This window comes from Drosophila nasuta, chromosome 2L, assembly GCF_023558535.2.
Source record: "Drosophila nasuta strain 15112-1781.00 chromosome 2L, ASM2355853v1, whole genome shotgun sequence".
NCBI lineage: Eukaryota > Metazoa > Arthropoda > Insecta > Diptera > Drosophilidae > Drosophila > Drosophila nasuta.
Genome location: NC_083455.1, coordinates 14,872,200 through 14,892,686, shown reverse-complemented (window position 1 = coordinate 14,892,686; position 20,487 = coordinate 14,872,200). Strand labels below are relative to the sequence as shown.

General features: G+C 40.6%; 3 protein-coding genes and 1 long non-coding RNA gene across 21 annotated transcripts in view; 2 read left to right on the top strand and 2 right to left on the bottom strand.

Annotated features, from left to right (window-relative positions):
* Window positions 1–2,459: 2,459 nt before the first annotated feature.
* LOC132798905 (uncharacterized) overlaps window positions 2,460–20,487 on the bottom strand; it is a 38,919-nt gene continuing 20,891 nt past the window's right edge. For all 6 annotated transcript variants that reach the window (XR_009633995.1, XR_009633992.1, XR_009633994.1 and 3 more), the window contains 2 exons: window positions 11,246–11,473; window positions 2,460–2,699 (listed from right to left, as the gene is read on the bottom strand). This is a non-coding gene — a long non-coding RNA (uncharacterized LOC132798905). The remainder of the gene's footprint in view (window positions 2,700–11,245; window positions 11,474–20,487) is intronic.
* LOC132798900 (uncharacterized) lies at window positions 3,401–19,046 on the top strand. 13 transcript variants are annotated; one of them, XM_060810914.1, is made up of 13 exons: window positions 3,401–3,848; window positions 8,985–9,177; window positions 9,239–9,544; window positions 10,605–10,706; window positions 11,004–11,108; window positions 11,262–11,360; window positions 11,651–11,749; window positions 11,821–15,582; window positions 15,653–15,748; window positions 15,847–15,939; window positions 16,238–16,303; window positions 17,484–17,973; window positions 18,179–18,318. In XM_060810914.1, exons 2-13 carry the CDS (start codon window positions 9,066–9,068, stop codon window positions 18,183–18,185), a joined length of 5,337 nt encoding a protein of 1,778 aa, XP_060666897.1. In that variant the 5' UTR covers window positions 3,401–3,848; window positions 8,985–9,065; the 3' UTR covers window positions 18,186–18,318. The 13 variants fall into 13 exon arrangements, with proteins under 13 accessions (XP_060666897.1, XP_060666903.1, XP_060666895.1 ...); XM_060810912.1 differs by lacking the exon at window positions 3,401–3,848 and adding an exon at window positions 8,764–8,924; XM_060810916.1 differs by lacking the exons at window positions 3,401–3,848; window positions 10,605–10,706 and adding an exon at window positions 8,764–8,924.
* LOC132798903 (uncharacterized) lies at window positions 16,464–17,443 on the top strand. Its single transcript, XM_060810935.1, has 2 exons — window positions 16,464–16,920; window positions 16,985–17,443. The coding sequence occupies exons 1-2, from the start codon at window positions 16,857–16,859 to the stop codon at window positions 17,335–17,337; spliced, it is 417 nt and encodes a 138-aa protein (XP_060666918.1). The 5' UTR covers window positions 16,464–16,856; the 3' UTR covers window positions 17,338–17,443.
* Window positions 19,154–20,100, bottom strand: LOC132798902 (uncharacterized). Its single transcript, XM_060810934.1, has 3 exons — window positions 19,828–20,100; window positions 19,361–19,762; window positions 19,154–19,298 (listed from the first exon to the last, which is right to left on the bottom strand). The coding sequence occupies exons 1-3, from the start codon at window positions 19,888–19,890 to the stop codon at window positions 19,254–19,256; spliced, it is 510 nt and encodes a 169-aa protein (XP_060666917.1). The 5' UTR covers window positions 19,891–20,100; the 3' UTR covers window positions 19,154–19,253.

Genomic DNA, 20,487 nt, shown 5'->3' with positions numbered 1-20,487 from the left:
TATTTTGTAACTTTTTATTTGATAACTTTTATATTCATTGCTTCACAGCACACAATCTCACGCCCATAGCGCACACACGCACACACACACAACAATAGAGTATACAATGGGCCAGACTGCACGCACAAAAATTCGGTTTCAGAGCGTAAAAAAACACAAAACCAGCCAAGAAACAAAATAAACCCGAACCCGAAGAGAACTTCAAACAAGAACTAGAACCAGAACAGAACCAAATGCCGAATGCAACTGAAACAAGACTTATAAGTGTAATGTGTATAAGTAAATACCAACTATAGAACAACAACAATGTGTAACACCAATAATCAAATGCAAAGTCAAATAGAAATCAAACAGCCAACAATGATGAAATTTTGATACACTTTTGATACTGAATTCTGCGAGTAATCGATGTAAGACTCGCAATTACATATATGTATGATGTTTAGCTTGTAAGTGCATTTCGTATAAACTATTTACATAGACATAAAAAATAATATAGCATTAACATGCCTACTATGTTGTACGTCCATAAGCCAAACGAACTTCTTTATTGTTAAATACCCTGGCCAAAAACAACACTCCGAATTCGAAAACTCAACTTTGTGCAGCCTCGCACGTCCTGCGGTCCTATTAACTACAACAAAAAGCTATAATATCCCCAATTAGATGAACAACAATTTACTAGTAAATAAATAGTATGCTGCTTAGTTGGTTTAATGCGCCAATGCATATAGAACTATATAACATAATTCCACATTTATCGCTATCTCGAAAACATGAAAGAAAAGCCCGAATACAGAAAATTATCAACGTGATATTGCTACTTAATAAATGATATAAATAAATGGTCCTAAATATGTATAAATACTCATTTAATTGGTCATGTAATAATCTTTTTAAGGGAATTTAATTAAGGAAAAATTCAAGACAATTGTATTCTATTATATTGTCTAATTCACGAAGATTGCTATTTACTTGACGCTATTGCAAACAATAAGCAATGATCGATCGTTATATGGTTCTGTTTGGCAAAACGTTTTTCACGCTCCATTTGGCCCATGTGTGGGTGAAGGTAGTCTATGTGTGCGACCGCAAACACTGTGAGTAATATTTATATATAAAATATCTGTTGTCTACAAGCAAGGTTACCAGATACTTGAATGCTCTCTCTTGGTGACGTATAATAAACAGAAGTAGTAGATCTCTATCGATTGATATCAAACAAACATATTTTTCTTGCGTCTTAACACGAAATGGTAAAATTTATAAAATGTAGGATAACTCGAAAACTAAAACGACGATTCCTATGTCATTTGGCAGGATGATAGGTCTCATCAAAAGCTTTCATTTGACACAAGGGATCGCAAGGATCAGACACTATGCTGCCGAGGTAGAAGCTATCTTCGGTATACAAAAATGTAAGATTCTTTATTTGTAAGGATCCTCAAAATTCTTAAATGTCAATCGATAGTCTTGGCTACCCTGTTTATAAAAAGGTATGTCCTTAGCAGATCCTTAAATATTTGGTCGAGTTATGGCTAAAAAACAAATATTGTGTAAGAATTTTTCGCTTCTTTTGCATAATTTTAGGGGCACTGATGCAAAATAAGCCAAAACAAAATCAGTCATAACTTGGCCATATCCTTGCGTATTTTCAAATGACATATATTGCTAGGATCACAAGGACCAACTCTATCGATCTGCATCAAAAAAATATGGGGTCATCTAAAAATCCAACACTTCAAATTTTTTGGCCCGCGGCTAAAGAGGAAATGGTAAAATTTGCAAATTACAGGATAACTCGGGAACTACAAGGACGATTGGATTGTCATTTGGAAGGATGATAGGTGTCATCAATACCTTTTGTTTGACACAGGATTCGCAAGGATCGGACAGGATACGCCCGAGTTATACGCTACTTTCCGTATACAAAAAAGTCCTTGTAACTTCGTTGTTTTAAGGACATTTGTCCTTTTGATGTTACCAATCGGTTTCTCTATATTAGAACTATCCTTGGTCCAAAGGACATCATAATCGTCCTTCAAATGGCCGAGTTTCGTCAGATTTTCGGGTTTTTTGCCAATTTTTCTATGCTCACCCCTTGCAAAATTTTCAAGTCTTTTTTTTCGACAGATCTTTAAAATCCTTGAATGCCAAACGATAGTCCTGTCAATTTTGATTACATAAAAGTATGTCCGTGCCAGATCCTTAAAGATATGGCCGAGTTATGGCAAAAAAAAGAATATTGTGTGAGCATTATTAGTTTTTCATTGCATACTTTTGGGGGCAGTAATACAAACAGTATTTGCTAAATGAAAATATATCATAACTTGGCCAAACCCTGGCGCATTTTCAAAGGGTACGCTTTTTTAGGATCGTAAGAATCAAATCCATCGATCTACATTAAAATTAAAATTAAATTTTTGCTTTCATTTAAGGTAATTAATGAACAACTTAGATTTAGATACTTAGAAAATACGCATATTTTATTTATTGCTATGTAATTAAATGTTTCCTCTTAACATAATATAAAACAGCTTTTCTACTACTTGTCGACATCAATCCAGAGGTGGAGCAGTTGAAATACCAAGCTAACAATAATTCAGCAAAAGGATTTACGCGGTAGATCGAATCATTGAATCCAAATCAAAAAGTGATATCCATCCGTCATCCTTTATGTATGAATAATTGTTGACGGCCTACAATTAGAAAAAACGTTAAAGAATCGATTAACAACGTAGATAATTAAAAAAACAAGTAATAAATAAAGAGATAGATACATAGCTGGCGATTCACAAAAGTAGCTTAAATGTTAATTTGATCTATAATTAAACTAAATTTAATAAATAATAATCAATTTATGCCTTTTATAATGACTTTCTACCTAAGTTAGAAAATCTGTATAATATATATTTATTTTCAAGCGTCTACTACATATTTAACCACGCCTTATTTACTGCCTTATAACAAGAGGCGGCATTGTTCCATAAACGGGGCGATATGATGAGCAAAGCCCCAAACACATTACACAAATTCAATGAGCCATTAAGTTTATGTACAGCGCAGAATTGCGAATGTGGGCGCAGATTGGCCGCGGAACGAGATCAATATATATTGAAAGAGCATTTCCTAGAGAAGTTTGGACACAGCATAAACGAATTACAGCCAAGGTCAAGACAATTGAATACCCGTTAAAACTCTACTCACATACAGTTGCTGTTCTATGCGTCACTGTTAACGCCAACGCAAAGCAATGTTTGCTGCGACGCGACTGTAACTGTTACTGTTACTGTTGACGCCAACGCAAAAGCTTGCGACGCGACTGTAACGAACGCTGTTAATGCCGCTCACTGCTGTTGTCTGCCGCATTTCAAACGAAAAGCGGCTGTCGACGAGTTTGGCGCTTAGTTAGTGTTCAGCAGTGCTCGAGTTCGCTACGATTAAAGCAATAGCAAAAGCCATAAATAACAACTAATGTGTATAAATAAAAATCCAAATAGTTGAATCGTATATTATTTGGCGACCCCACAGCACCAGCAGCAACAACAACAACAACAGCCACTCGACAGCTGTCACTTTAACTCAATTAACGATCCGCAAAAAACGAAAACAATAGCACCAATTTACACCTCTTCACCGCTTCACCACACAATCTCTCATACGCGTCGTCGTGCGATTTCCGCAGATGTTTTGAAAGTCCTGCGCGACAGGCTGCAAAACCCACAAGGACTGTTTGCCATTAAATCGGCTAGCCGCGAGCTAACTCAAAGTTTTTTACTGTGCAAATCAAAAGTTGAAACCAAAACGAAAATCCATCAAACAAACAGACAACCAGACGCAATCTATTGGTGAGTAAAAGTCTGGCTAACAGGATAAAGACTAAAAGAAAAAATCAAATCACAGCAAATCATCAAGTGGGCGTTGACAAACCGCCCAGCTGTGAATGTCACCGTGACTGTGACCACGACTGTGATTATGACTGCGACTCCAAGTGATACTCGTGTGTTCTTCCTTGTGGATTGCGTGCTGACTGCCTTCCTGACTTCCACTGCCTGTATAGTCGACTAGCTTATATCCTGACCTAAAAGTTCATTGACTGACTGAGTTGGGGCAGTTTGTCTGTTTCGTCGGGTCGATTTGTCTGTCTGTATTGGCATTTGTCTGCCCCCCAAATACACACACAGACAGACAACAACCAACAACAGCTGTTTGCAGCAATGTTTTGTCAATGTTAACTAAAATCAACCACCCTCCTCCTCCTGCATATTGATGTCATATCAGTAGTTGTGCCACAAGTGGCAAATGAGGAAACCTTTCGGCAGGTTCATTGTAACTTTTAGAGTTTTCAGATCCCATGACATCAGCTCTATTAAAGCACACACAGACCCCAAACCGGTCGACCCAACTCATTTTTCAAAGTCAGTGATTATGAACACCAGCAACAACATTGAAACGCCAAATTACTAAAGAAACAACACAAATAACAAACAAAAAAATCACAACAACATGACCAAAGGCGAATATAACAGATTTTGCTCGTTGAAGCATGGCAAATGCATAAAACAAATATTTATTAAATGATATAATAGAGACAGCGTCAAATAATATTAGTCAGAGAGCAGCAGCGTGCTCCACTCCCCATTTCCCACAATTTTGCAAAAAACCTCGAACGGAAATGGACAATACCATAATGGAAAAAAGTTAACAATAAAATTACAATATTACAACAAAGCGCAGAGATCAGAGAATTCTTGGCAAGAAGCCTAGAAGAGAGTACATGACTTGGCTTTCTAGCCAGCTTCTAGCTTCTAGCCAAAAGCTTTCACTTGGCGTATTTGGCTAACACACATCTCGCAATTTGTGTTTTGTATTTTGTATTTTGGGGAATCAAAACACGTTTACGGACATCTAATTAGATCTGCAAGATCTAGAACCAAACTAGTTCACTGCTGGCTGTTTGACTGACGTCAGTTATTTTTGGTTGCCGCTGTTGCTTTATTATCGCTTTTGGCCAAAAACAGTTGTCGGCCAACTATTTTTGGCTGTTGTGTTGCTATTTTTGTTGTTATTGCTGTTTTCGATGTTTTCTTTTGTAACTCTTGATGATTCTATTTGCCGGTTGTCTGTCTTTTTTTTCGTCTTGCTTCGTATTGCCTTGTTTTGCTGCTAATTAAACTTATTGATGTCGGTTGTTGTTGTCTTAGTCGGTTTGTCTGCGGAAAAAGTTAATACAATTTTTTGTCGATAAAGAGTGAGAGAGCGAGGAGAGATATTAGGCAATAAGTTGGTTGTGTTTGGTGTGTGGGCGCGCTGTCTGGAGACCCCATTTGCTAGTAAACCTGACTGACTTTTTGGACAACTCAATGTGGGCTAAAGGAAACGGCAACACAACCACAATAACCCAGACGTATTTGGGCGTAAAAGTTGATGATGGACGTCTAAGCGCTGGAAAATGAGCTCACTATATTTTTTGGCTACTGACTCTCGACAAAACGTTTAGCTTAGAGAGCGTGAAACGAGATTATAATAAACAACCACAAAGCACAACAAATTATTATCGTAGCACCATTTAAAGCCAGTGCGCTTTCAAGTCGTAAATCACAAATTCTCTCTTTCCCTTTCTCTCTCTGTTGTCATAATCTATCAGTCTTAATTATTGCATATGAATAAATATCTATTCAAATTACGTAAATGTCAAGCTCAAATTTACGTTGTTCAAGTTCATTTTGCAATAAATCATAATTCATGTTATTTCTAGAATATCTGCAAACTTTCTGTTTTAGAAATGAACAGTTTGCTTTTTATATTTTAGTATTAATTAAAAAATCAATTCTGACCAAATAAAGATTAATCTCGGTTTATGAATTGAATACATGAAAGAACATTCAGAAAGCGCTAAAATTATAACACAAATATTTACATAAATTAGGTTAGATCAGTTCTAACTTGCCAAAAGAATTTTGTGAATAATTTATTCTTAAAGCTTGCTATTGTTTATCAATTCAACACAAAATGCAGTTCAAATTATTTGGCTGTATTAATTATAATGTCATGTATGTATGTATGTTTTAATTATTTCATTAGCAAAATACTTATTAAAAAGTCAACGTAATAGAAAGACTAAAAATGAGAACTTTTTGCAAATTAGTGTTTGTCTATGTCAAATATAGTATCATATTTCCATATCAAACAATAGTTATGTAAGCAAGGTATTTAATATTCGACTTGGAGTCGAGTCGTTCCGCTAGCTTTTTATAATTGTTCTAGTCGCATTCGCAATTTGTTAGTTGATATCATAAATTGATGCTGACGTGTGTCAAGTTTGGCTCTTAAACCACTCAGTAGTTGTTGTTGTGACTTGACACTCATGAGAATTGTGAATAAAAATAAAGAGTGCGAGTTCAAAGTTGGCCTGTCATCCAGCCATTTATTATGATGCTCTTATGAGAAAGAGAGAGATACGATCCGGACTGCTGGATGCCGCATTAGCATGGAGTCATGCAACCAAAATAGCCAACTGACAGACAGGTTTCTGCGGTTGCGTTAGACAACCAAACGAACGAAAGAGAAAGAGAGAGGAGCTCAGAGAGGGGCGGATGACGTGGGCGTGTGCTCAATTCAAATTGAAATCAGTTTCAATTCGACATTCAATTGAGCAGCAAAATAAAACCTGTTGAATGGGAAGCTGTGTGTGCATGTGTGTGTGTGCCATAGGTCACAACTCAAATTGAAATTGATATCAGGTTATCGGTGGCAAACATCTAAGTGGCGAGCACCACCTCTGGGTGGTGCAACTAAGCGTTGCAAGCCATGCAACGTCGTCTAAGGCGTTGCGCTTACGTGAGTGCCTCATTAATTCGAATTACGCTGAGCACTTGAGTGTTCATTTTTGGCCAACAAATTAAGATTAATAAGCTGGCGGCAGGCAACATTGCAACTGCCACGCAAATGTTTCAATGTCTAGCGGCAGCCAGACTTTGACTGTTGATCTGGCTGATTCATCGCAAGTTCTTGAGAAGCTATATGCACCATATATGGCGCAGAACGGCAACTGAGATTGATCTTGCCTCGCAGCATAGTCCAATGTGGGTGGTGATGATGTAAGATTCGCTTTTGGAGTGAGTACTCGCACTAGTATTCGTAGTATTATTGCATACAAGTATGCTTGCCATAACTGTAGACCCAGAAACGAAGCAAGCAATGAAAGATGCAGTCGTGTGTGCTCAACTTTAAGATACCCGACAGCCATTTTATACCAATTAACAGCGTATCGAAACTTTTAATTGATAATTAAACAGAAGTGAATGAATGAATGCAATTTTCAGCTATATTCTTTAGTGTGATCTTATAAACTTAGAGGGAGAACTCTTATACTAAACGACACAAATCAATCATTGCCTTAAGTTCATAAGGAACAGCGCTAAACTGCTCTAAGTGAATACATTTATAAACTTTTCGTGCTTGGAGAAGCAGCTTTTAACACACATTTGGGCTTGGCACTAATAATACCCTTCTACCGCTTAAGTAGCGGGTATAATGAGTTCGAGTGCGAGTACTTGTCTTACACAGCAAAGACCAAACAAGTTTCAATTGCGTGCGAGGTCGCCGGCAACAACAACAGCAACAACAACACCAAACAATACACGCCTACTTTTTGGCCTCAGTTTTGCTACGCTTAGTCGAGTTGCTTCTCCGCTCCCCTTTCGACTGAAAAGTTAAGCCAAGACAAGCCGAGTATTTACATAAGTCAGAGCAGTTTAATTCACGGTCAAATGAGTTGCATGCCACATCCACTTTTCCATTTTCACATTTCCACATCCTCCCTCAACTTGGACTTGCTCGCTTTTAGCTTTTTGTTGCGATTGTTGTTGTAATTTTGGCATGCAATTGTCGCTCATAAGTCATTAAAAGTAATCGTTTTGTTGGCCAAAACATGCGCCAAATGGCCAACATTAGCACTCTGCATAGTTTTTGGGGCGCAACCTTGTTGCAAGAACTGCCCTGCTGCTCGGCCCATCAACAGCTAATCGCCAGCAAACAAATTGGGGTCGTCATCGTCATCACCATCGTCTCATATCGATTACATTGCGACGTCGCTGCCTGATACCAAATCAAGCAACACCGCCACCTTCAACACCCCTCTCCTTCCACCACGCTTACCCTTGCCGCGGAAGTCTCCTCTATGGGCAACACTTTTGGACTGTTTGTTTGATGTGGAAAAGAAGGTCACACAGGTTGAAGAGCCTACCGCAAAGTTATTGTTTTTGTCCATTTGCCTGTCTTCTGTTCCTTACGTGAGCAAACAACAAATCTTTCAACAGCACAACACTATTATAGTATTACAGTGTGTCAGGCAATCAAGCCCAAACCCCAACCCATTGAATTGACCCAGAATATTCGAAACAAATAAATCCCAACCCGTTGCATGTCACGTTCAAAAAGTTGGAGCCGCCTTTACTAGTTTCTTTTTTTTTTTTTGGAGCGATTGATTTTATGTCTGGCTCGAAATTTGTCCTATAACCAGGGTATAAATTAGCGATGGGTGCGACGAGCGCACAAACTACATACTGTTTAAATATGTCAGAGAATATTGACGAGCTAAAGGAATTTTAGTTGCTTCGACTGCATAAAACCATGTATGACCATTTGATGACTACTTATATTCAATTTTTATATAAATTTTAGAAGTTCCTTTTAATAATGGCTAGCAAAAAGACGAATAAACAAAAGAATATAGCTAATATTTTTATATTGAAATCAAATCCTACATAGCCTACAAAGTCAATATTTCAAACCCATTAAAACTGAATTTCAATCGTCAAATTAGAGTTTATTCCTCACAAATTTCTAAAAGTTCAATCCTTTAAGAGGACTACACGATTCTTTACAAAAGTCTTAAGAACAGCAGCAACATGATGAAAAAAGTGCAAATACAGCTATTGAAACATCTAAAAAAAATGAGTAATGTTTTTTAATTTTTGCAGGTATTCTTTACACGGAAACCCAAGGCTAAGAAGAAGAATCTGGGACCCTGTACGCCCGTGAGGACAATACGTACTCTCACAATGGCCGGCAACATCGAACAGCGTCCGTGGACACCAACTGTGCGCACTGGCAGAATTGCCGCAGAAACCTCTAATCCGGGACCAGCCATAGTCACATTGCCCACTCTTATAGGTAATGGAAGAAATCATCGGTGCTAATTTTCAAATAAACTATGCAAACTATTTAAAAACAGGCAGCAAAGTACCGGACTCAAAGAAAAAGGGCGCTCCCTCGTATACGTTTGGTCACAAACTAACCAGCCGGGATGAGACAACAGGACCTGGTCCGGCTCAGTACAATGTGTCGGGCCTACGACCGAAAGGTAAAGATCATCCACGGGCGGCAACCTTACAGAGTCGCCCCAAAGAGCTAAGCTGTTTTGTGAATCCCGGACCTGGGGAATACGATGTCCTGCCAGCGTCCAAGGCTGTCATAGATGCCACGCCCAAGTATACATTTGGCAAGAAGCCAGCGAGCGCAAAGTTTCAATTAATACCAGGTAAGACGAGACGGTCTATTTACTCGACTGTCTCTGGTTGTTGTTTGTTATTGTTGGTTGGTTGGTTTGTTGTTGCTGTTTGAACGGTACCACACAATTGTTGGCAATTCGGTGTATATTTGATCATAAATGGGTTGCATGCGCATCACTAACGATAACGACATGGATAACGGAAAAGGCCTCAATCAAATCATCAATCAATCAAGCTCAGCATCAGCTTCAGCTTCAGTTCTCAGCATCAGCATCATCATGGAGGCTGCCGAAGCATTGTATATACAACACTCAGTATATGAAAAACGAAATCATTTCAAATCCTAACCCCATGAAAAGATATCATCCTAAGCGGCGTGTAAGTAAACGCTGCCTTAGAAATCTCTAGCTCTCTCTTTCCCTCTCTGTCTCTCTTTTTCTATCTACATCATTCTGGCTTGCATCACAATGATCACAGTATCTGTAGTTGCTTGTTAGTATAGTTAGCTCTCTTTGGTCCCTTTTACTATTTTAATGTATAGTCTCTCCTTTGTGTATGACTCCCCAATCTCAGCCTGTCTTTCTCTCTATCTCTCTTATTCTCAGTAGTCTTGTAGTTACCGTAGCTGCTTGCTAGTGTAGTTGTCTTTCTCACGCGTTGAATTCCCTTCGACCTGTCTCCTTAGTATAATAGCTTAAGGCACGTTGTTCTTTCGTATGTTGCGTTAATTTATTATGTGTTCTATGTTTTTAGTTAAGCCTTGCAGATATTCCAGTTCTTTAAAGAAAATTCTTTTAAAATAAATGTAAATAAAGTAATAGTTTGTACATATTGTTTGTCTGTTAAAATTTGTCTAAGCTGTTGGCTAGACTTGCTATTAAACTTTTAAAGAATTATGAGTACTTAAAGTTAAATAATATGTCTGCTTGGTGTTGTAACTTCGGCTTCCGAAGACAGATTCTAGTGTGTTTTGATTTGTGTTATGTTTTGTGTATTGTGTTTATGATTTCTCATTTTAATTTAATATTTTTCTCTTTTTGAAATAAAAACAATCATCACGTACCACGAACGAATGTTGCCACCATTTAGGTCCCAACCATTATCAAGTGGTGCCACTTGATGTTATTAAGCCGCGCGCGCCTCGATATTCCTTTCGCATTAAGGTTAACGTATACCTAGTTAACAATCCAGGTAACACAACTAACTGGCTGAACGTCTTTCCCCAGTTAACACAGTAACCAAATTAAATTATGAAAATAGCAAAAAGCATTTCACCATGCATGTACAACTCGTTAAATCACTTGCTGGTTCTCTGGTGTTTGAAAATCCTATGCTCCTCCACTCTTAACTCGTAACTTGTAACTCACATCTCTTAACTCTGAACTTATAATTCCCATCCCTTAGTTCTACATATAGTTATGCATTGCAAGTGTAGTCTAAAAACGAACGTTACCAGTACCAATTTATTTGTTTTATTAACACTAACAGCGCCAAATAGCTATTGTCCTGAAAAGGTCACGCAATCAAGAAAGAATGCGCCACGTTACACATTTGGTAGACGAACAAAAATCCAACACGATCTGAATACACCAGGTAATACTCTCTAGTTCGTTGAGGCACATAGGTATACATACTATCTATTATAGTAGTAACTATCTAGATGTTGGATTTTGTGTAAAATATATCTACATGCACCTTCACCTTTTTTTGGTAATATAAATAATACTTACTTCATCTATTCAACAGCTCCGGGCGCATATTGTCCTGAAAAGGTAAAGCTGAGCAAGACACCAGAATTCAGTTTTGGCATTAAGCATCACGAGCTGCGTCCAGACTATACGCCAGGTTAGTAGTACTCCATATATTTACATTTCAAGTAGCGCACTAGACAGTTTGATGCCAGCACAAAATAGATTTGCTCGAAAGGCGATAAGCTGATCGCAGAAATAATTTCCCAACTGAAACGAAGCATAATTGATAATAATTCAGCGAGGGTTATATACATCAAAAACATTTAATATCATTGGGTCTTGGAGTGCCTGTCTAAGAACTAAGATGTATGAAAGAAAGGCTATGCAATTGCCAGCAATTCACAAAATTCTTTGCCTGACTCAATTTGTCTTTTATTTAATTAGCACCCGGCACATATAGTCCTGAAAAATCTAAATTGCACGCGACACCCGCTTTTAGCATCAAAGGCAAAGCAACGCACGATGTGGTTGATGCCACACCAGGTAAGTCGCCTTTACTGCAATAAATCGTCTTTTCATTCAGTGTTCCTAAAGAAATTCTATTTTATTTTCAGCCCCTGGCGCATACGAGCCTGAGAAATGTGTGCTTAGTAAAACGCCTGCCTACAGTTTTGGTCAACGTGTTCAAGTCACGAAAACACAAGACACTCCAGCTCCTGGCACGTATCAGCCAGAGAAAGTGCGCTTGGATTATGCTCCCGCCTACACGCTAACAGGTCGTCATGAACTGAAAACTGTAAGCTTTACGCCAGCTCCAGGTTCATATGCTCCGGAAAAGTATCGCACCGATCACACACCAGCATTCAGCTTCGGGGGTAAGCATGAGCAGCGGCTCGATAGCTTCACTCCAGCACCGGGAGACTATTGTCCTGAAAAAGTACGGCACGATCATAATCCTGCTTATTCATTTGCCGGCCGTCATGACACACTCAAAACGAGCGAAACTCCATCACCTGGCACCTATGATTTGGCAAAAGTGCGATTAGATCATAATCCTGCGTTCTCCTTTGCTGGTCGACACGATCTTCAAAAACCAAGTGAGACCCCTGCCCCAGGAGCTTACTATCCAGAGAAAGTTCGTCAGGATCATAATCCGGCTTTCTCCATGGCTGGCAAACATGATCAAAAGATCCTGAATGGCACCCCAGCCCCTGGAGATTACTCTCCAGAAAAGTCCCGCTTAGATCATACTCCCGCTTATAGTTTTGGAGGAAGAAATGATCCTAAAGTAGAAAATAATACTCCTGCTCCTGGTGATTATCACCCTGAGAAGGTTAGACTAGATCACAATCCTGCTTTTTCCTTTGCTGGAAGACATGATCTTCAAAAACCAAGTGAAACCCCAGCTCCTGGAGCATATTCGCCTGAAAAGGTGCGACAAGATCATAATCCTGCATTTTCAATGGCGGGCAAACATGATCCAAAGATCTTGAATGGCACCCCAGCACCAGGAGATTATTCTCCCGAGAAGTCTCGTTTAGACCATACTCCTGCATTTTCCTTTGCTAGTCGTTACGATCTACAAAAACCAAGTGAAACTCCTGCTCCAGGAGCTTACTATCCCGAAAAAGTTCGGCAGGATCACAATCCTGCGTTCTCATTAGGTGGTAAACATGACGCTAAGATCACAAATGGCACGCCAGCACCAGGAGATTACTCCCCAGAAAAAAGTAAACTGGATCACTCTCCAGCCTATACCTTTGGTGGAAAAAATGAACCTAAAGTAGAGAATCACACACCAGCCCCTGGCGATTACCATCCAGAAAAGGTTCGACTGGATCACAATCCCGCTTTCTCTTTCGCTGGTCGACACAATCTTCATAAGACTAGTGATACTCCCGCCCCTGGAGCTTATTCACCTGAAAAGGTCCGACAAGATCATAATCCTGCATTTTCCATGGCTGGAAAGCACGATCCTAAAATTGTTAATGAAACACCAGCCCCTGGAGATTACTCTCCCGAGAAGTCTCGCCTAGATCACAACCCTGCCTTTTCCTTTGGTGGACGTCACGATCTTCAAAAGCCAAGTGATACTCCTGCCCCTGGAGCTTATTCCCCCGGAAAAGTAAGACAAGATTATAATCCTGCATTTTCCATGGCTGGCAAACACGATCCCAAAATCGTTAATGGGACACCAGCCCCTGGAGATTACTCTCCAGAGAAAGCTCGCCTAGATCACAACCCCGCCTATAGCTTTGGAGGAAGGAATGATCACAAAATAGATAATAATACTCCTGCCCCCGGTGATTATCATCCCGAGAAGGTAAGATTAGATCACAATCCTGCCTTTTCATTTGGTGGACGTCACGATCTACAAAAGCCAAGTGATACCCCAGCTCCCGGAGCTTATTCCCCTGAGAAAGTCCGACAAGATCATAATCCCGCATTCTCAATGGCCGGCAAGCATGATCCAAAAATACTAAACGGGACTCCTGCGCCAGGAGATTATTCTCCAGAAAAGTCTCGCATAGATCATAGTCCTGCTTTTTCTTTCGCTGGCCGTCACGATCTTTACAAACCAAGTGAAACCCCCGCTCCAGGAGCTTACTATCCTGAGAAGGTCCGCCAGGATCATAATCCTGCATTCTCTCTAGGTGGGAAACATGATCCTAAGATCTCAAATGACACACCAGCTCCAGGAGATTACTCTCCAGAAAAGAGTAAACTCGATAATACTCCTGCGTACACCTTTGGAGGAAGGAATGATCCGAAAATTGAAAACAATACTCCGGCTCCCGGTGATTACCACCCTGAAAAGGTGCGATTGGACCACAACCCCGCTTTCTCTTTCGCCGGACGCCACGATCTTCAAAAGCCCAGTGAAACCCCAGCTCCAGGAGCTTATTATCCTGAGAAGGTTCGCCAGGATCATAATCCGGCATTCTCGTTAGGTGGCAAGCATGATCCTAAAATCTCAAATGACACACCAGCACCAGGAGATTACTCTCCCGAGAAGTCCCGCTTAGATCATACTCCTGCCTATAGCTTTGGTGGAAGGAATAATCCCAAAATAGAAAATATTACTCCCGCCCCCGGTGATTATCACCCAGAGTACGTAAGACTAGATCACAACCCTGCTTTTTCATTTGCTGGTCGTCACGATCTTCAAAAGCCTAGTGAAACCCCAGCTCCAGGAGCTTACTATCCTGAGAAGGTTCGTCAGGATCACAATCCTGCATTCTCGCTAGGTGGTAAATATGATCCTAAGATCTCAAACGACACTCCAGCTCCAGGAGATTACTCTCCAGAAAAGAGTAAGCTTGATAATACCCCTGCGTTCACCTTTGGTGGAAGAAATGATCCGAAAGTTAAAAACAATACTCCCGCCCCCGGTGATTACCACCCGGAGAAGGTTAGACTTGACCACAACCCTGCTTTTTCCTTTGCTGGACGCCACGACCTTCAAAAGCCAAGTGATACACCTGCCCCTGGAGCTTATTCCCCTGAAAAAGTCCGACAAGACCACAATCCTGCATTTTCCATGGCTGGCAAGCACGATCCAAAACTCCAGAACGGCACTCCGGCGCCAGGAGATTACTCCCCAGAGAAATCTCGCCTAGATCATACTCCTGCTTTCTCCTTCGCTGGCCGACACGATCTTCACAAGCCAAGTGAAACCCCTGCTCCAGGAGCTTACTATCCTGAAAAAGTTAGGCAAGATCATAATCCCGCCTTTTCTATCGCTGGCAAACACGATCCTAAACTCGTTAATGGAACCCCAGCTCCAGGAGATTACTCCCCTGAAAAGACCCGCCTTGATCATACTCCAGCCTATAGTTTTGGAGGAAAGAATGATCCGAAAATAGAGAATCCCACGCCAGCCCCTGGTGATTATCACCCAGAAAAAGTTAGACTAGACCACAACCCCGCCTTTTCCTTCGCTGGTCGCCACGATCTTCATAAGCCAAGTGATACCCCTGCTCCTGGAACATACTCTCCAGAGAAGGTCCGACAAGATCATAATCCTGCTTTTTCCATGGCTGGTAAACATGATCCAAAGATCTCAAACGACACACCAGCACCAGGAGACTATTCACCTGAAAAGACACGCCTGGATCATACACCTGCTTACACATTTGGCGGCAAATACGACCCCAAAGTGGACAATCATCAACCAGCGCCATGTGACTACTCGCCCGAGAAAGTTCGTCTTGATCATACACCCGCCTACACAATTGCAGGTCGTACGATCATTGAGCATGTAAGCCATACTCCAGCGCCCTGTGACTACAGACCAGAGAACTGTCAGCTAGATGGCACGCCAGCTTTCACCTTCGGCATGAAACTGCATCGGGAGTATATCAGTGATACACCAGGTGAGTTACGATTACCCACGAAGAAGTCTTCGAGTAGAGTAGCACTATCTCACAATGCGACAACTTACAGCACCCACTGCATATGAGCCGGAAAAACACACACAAAACACACCAGCCTTCACGTTTGGCACGAAAACTGAGATTAAAGTCTCCACCGACGCACCTGGTAAAGATATTCTCTTTATAGATCCCAAATAGTTACTAGCATGGTGCTTTTTTGTTTGCTTTATATGTTTGTGTCTGCTTGTTGGTCCTGTAATCTAGCCCCCGGATATTATCATCCCGAGCAATGCAAGCTTGTTAGTTCGCCGGCGTATAGTTTTGGTATTAAGACCTTACCTATGCCGCCTATTCCTGGTAGGTAAAACTCTCCAATTCCCATTCCTAACTCCATTAGAGTCGTATGTACATCGATTAAGCTAAATTGGTGTTGGCTATGTCATGTATTTGCATTGGGAAATTCATTTGGAACACATCTCTCCATATAAAGCTATTTTTGTGTATCTTTCTATTTGTATTTGTATTTGTTTTTCATGTTTTTTTCCACGCTCTTAAATCTTTGCTCACATTTTTGGGTCTCTGGCCATATACTATGTATATGTATGTTTTCTTGTGTATATATACCCGTACTCCTGCATTCATCCGCACTCACTAGAACCTAAAGGTATTTACATCGAAGATCGTATACTCCAACGACGTGAACGGCGCTTGGGAAGTCCCGGTAAGCACAATCATTGAATGCATTTCACACCATCGCATACATCAAGAAAAGAAAATTTGAACTATTTTGTAAAAAAAAAAAAAAGGTTCTCCTAATGGGAGAAGCTAATTGCATTTGATACTCTTATATATAGTGTAAAGAAGTTGATAAGATATCAAGAAGTCTAGTTTCTCACAGGTAATGAAGCAGTTATTACTTGCTTTAATATTCCTTTAGCCACTGTACATAACCCCTTTTTGACTTTCCATCGTATACTTTTGGACTGTGTTGCATCTATACGAGGTGTGGGACTTGACGCCTGCTTAGGCAACTAATGCACGCAAATAAAAATACGAGATTTTACAACGAATTTCTGCTTAACTGTGGAATATTAGCTTCGTAGTTTGTTTTATTCTATCACTGATGTATTCCAATATTCTTGACCAGCATTGCATGGTAGTAGAGAGCAGCAACATATTAATGCCATGAAATACATTCGTCACGTTTATATAAAGGGTGACAACAGTTGCTAGCAGTTTATAAGACAAATGTTTAGAAGGTATTCCGTCGTACAATGAAGTGGATTCTAATCGCGTTTATCTTATGCTGCTTCATCTCTATCCAAACTGCCAGTCGCTGTAAGACCAATCCTCATTTTCTATATTGCAATCGAAATAGAAATCTCAATTTTACAATTCGTAGTCAAGCCGAATAAGGCCTGTTTGGTAAGAAATAAGTACAGACATGAGCGGAGTTGCTCGGGACCTCGACGTAAATTCTTTGCTTTTCATCGCATCATTCTAAACTGCGTTGCAGTTTACACGAAATGCAAACGATTCCATGCACATAACGAGTATCCAACGCTTAAGAAATGCCAATGGTCTTGTGGTTGGCATATGAAGATTGTTTTGCCCATGAATAACACGAAAGGATCTGGTTCCGGATCTGGATCCGAAAGTGGTTCTGGCGATGAAGACCTTGGTGGTACTCCCACTGGTGATGAAGAGACTACAACTGTGGGTGAAGAAACTCCGCCTCCAGAAGAGGCCGCTTGAGATTCATCTTTGTAATAAATTAGTTATCGCATGAATAAAACTTCACTTGAAACATCACACACGCTCTGCCTCACCCTCTTTTTACACACACATATATGTTGCTTAAATATTTTGTTTATGCCCCAAAATCTAATCGAAATCCACAGTACGAGGCAATGGCATTGATAGCACCGCCAAAACCACAACCACCACAACAACTACTGTCACAGAGAAGTCCATTGTAAATGGCCTCAATGCGGCAGCAAGTCAAGGAGATCAAGAGACAACAAAAACAATCACAACAAAGCACAGCAGCAACACAAATGGCACCATTTGCACTGATTTTAAGCCCACCAAAAACACAAGCACCACAACAACTACAACGACGACAACGAAAACTCTGGCAAATGAGGATGGGCAACGAGGCAAGTCGGTGCAGACAACGCTGCATCACTCGGCGAGTGGACATTTCCAGGGTGACAATATGCAGGTAACAGCCAGGGGCACAGCTGATGCCACCACGAACAAGTCGGCCAACACGAGCACCCGCACCGTGGTGCAGAAGGATGGCAGCATTGTGACCAGCAGTCAGACGACCAGGTCAAGTAGAGTCAAGTACGCTGTGGAGGCGAGCAGCGTGCAAGAGAAGATCATCAGGTAATCAGTCGATGTCTTGTTTTATGTTGTATTTGTTTCTTCCCGCCTGTTCTCTGTGTGTTTTCCAGATCATCTCAAGTCAAGTATCAAGTCTCTCACCTACTAATCCAGCCATTCAAACACCAACAGCAAAACCAAACTTCAGCTTTTTTATCTCTCTATCTTGAATATAACTAAACTAATCCATACTTATTGTTTCTGACAGCTCCTAATGTCTATAAGATACCCACTGTGTTGGGCAGCAGCAAGGAGGGTCCCATACGTTCGGCCCCGGCCTACACCATGGCTGGTCGGGAGAAGGACTCGCAAATACCTTCCCTCGTCCTGCCGGGTCCCGGCTATTACGATGGCGAATACACGGCCGTTAAGCCAAAACCTCCCGTTTACACTATGCGCGGTAAATACAAGATGGTCACCGATGACAATAAACCCGGTCCAGGCGCACATTGCCCAGAAAAGGTAAGTGTAATCGGTTAATGTGAAAATTTTCCTAAGTTCTTGAGCTGGCCCGCAGTATTGGGAGAAACGTTCGACTCCCGCAATATCCTTTGGCATTCTACATTCGCCGTTCTGTGGCCGACAAGGACAATATCTATTGCCAGAGCGTTATACACGATGTCTGCTGTCTTGTCGACCGGACAAGGCTTTTTCTTAAGGGTTCTCCGCATACGATAAAAATATAAAAATATAAATTAAGCTCATCTAACTAAGGACTCCGTCTATCTTTTCTTTGCTTTTTTGTGATTAACCCAACACAGGTGAACCTATCCCACATGCCCTCCTACAGCTTTGGCATCAAGCACTCGCCCTATTTGGGACGCCTGAAAGAGAAGGTGAACGATTGCGACTACGGGTTCTCGGGAATTTGCTGAGTTATCCCTTGGATTGCGGATTAATTCCTCGCGCTGCTCAACATGGTCTCTTCCCCTCACAACAAAATAAAGCTTCCTCACATTGTGTTGCAATTTGTGAATAGTAGAACTAACGATAAGATTTCATATTTTTTAAATGCTATACGTAAGTCGAAAGTAAAGTGTTGTAAAATGTTGAAATATATATTACATACTAATCAATTGACATACCTATTTTTATGAAGCTTAATGTCTGAACTATCAGCTTACAGATGAAATCGGGTAACACTCTAAATTGGCCTCAAAGTACAAAATGAATAGATTCGACATAATCAGTTATGTGCGCTCCAATACCACCAATTTATTACAACGAAAACATACAGCTAATTTGCAAGACTCATAAGAATATAAATTACATCAGCTTCGAATTTAGTTCTTGGTTATTTCGATTTCCACATTGAAGCACGATTTACCCTGCACGAATAAAATGCGGAATAAGATAAACTGAATTGTGATTTCACAGCTGGACTACTCACAGTGTCGTGCTTAATTTCGCTCTCAATCATAAGATGTCCACGCGCCATTCCGAGCATTGATTTGTACTTGGACATGTCAACCTTATGGTCGTTTGAGCAAATCTTTTCCTCGGCCACCGGGCACTTGGATGGAGCTCCAAACAATTTCAGTATGTCCTTGGCCTCGGCGGATGCCTGATCTACGGCAGCGCAAAGATCCATTTTGCCCTCCTTCATCACAATGCCGTCCTTGTGGACCTTGTACTTGGCCACCGCTGTGCCAAAGGCCTTGTTGTTGAAACAACCCGTTGGCACCATCTCGCACTTCTTGTTTAGCTTGATGCCGAAGCCCTCTTCGACGGTTATGATGCCAGCGTCACCAGCACAGTTCTCCATTTTGACGATCTTAGCCTTATAGCCATTCTATAGAACACAAATCCTGCAGTTGTAATCCAATGCTCAATTTTCCAGAAATTTATAAAACTTACACAGGCCAAGGCCACGTCAAGAGCCACACAAATAATCACAAGGAAGACAATTTTTGAAAACATTTTTAATTGATCCGCGACGAAATGCACAACACAATTTTGTTTTGCGAAAGAAATTTGGAAACTCCTATTTATACCACCGAAAAAACCGTATCTTTGGACTGCGATTTTTGGACGGTAATTATTAACAGATTAAGCGATGACCGGGACATTTGGCATCGCTGATAGTTCGGCTCAATTGCAGCACTGATCACTGCTCACTGAACAGCTATTTGTCTATTAACGACGTCTATATATCAATTATAATAATGGACAGCCATTTTTAATTGTCCAATGGAACATTAGATATTGAGGTACAGTAGCGTAGTTGACATGCATGTCGATGCCACCGATAGCTTGCTCTGTAAAGTTTCATCATGCTACAGCAATTTTCATAGGTTTCATAGGCTAATTAAAAAGATTATATCCATATGCTTTGCTTGACTAACGGTTAAACCAGGTTCTACTTTGATTATGCCTTATCATTATTATTACACACATTTACGACGAACATAAGTATTGTACATTATAGTATATTACTTCTGACACTTATAATTTAAAACAATTTCCGCCATCACTTAAATCAATTTCGAATATTTAACGCTTCACGAACGACCACAT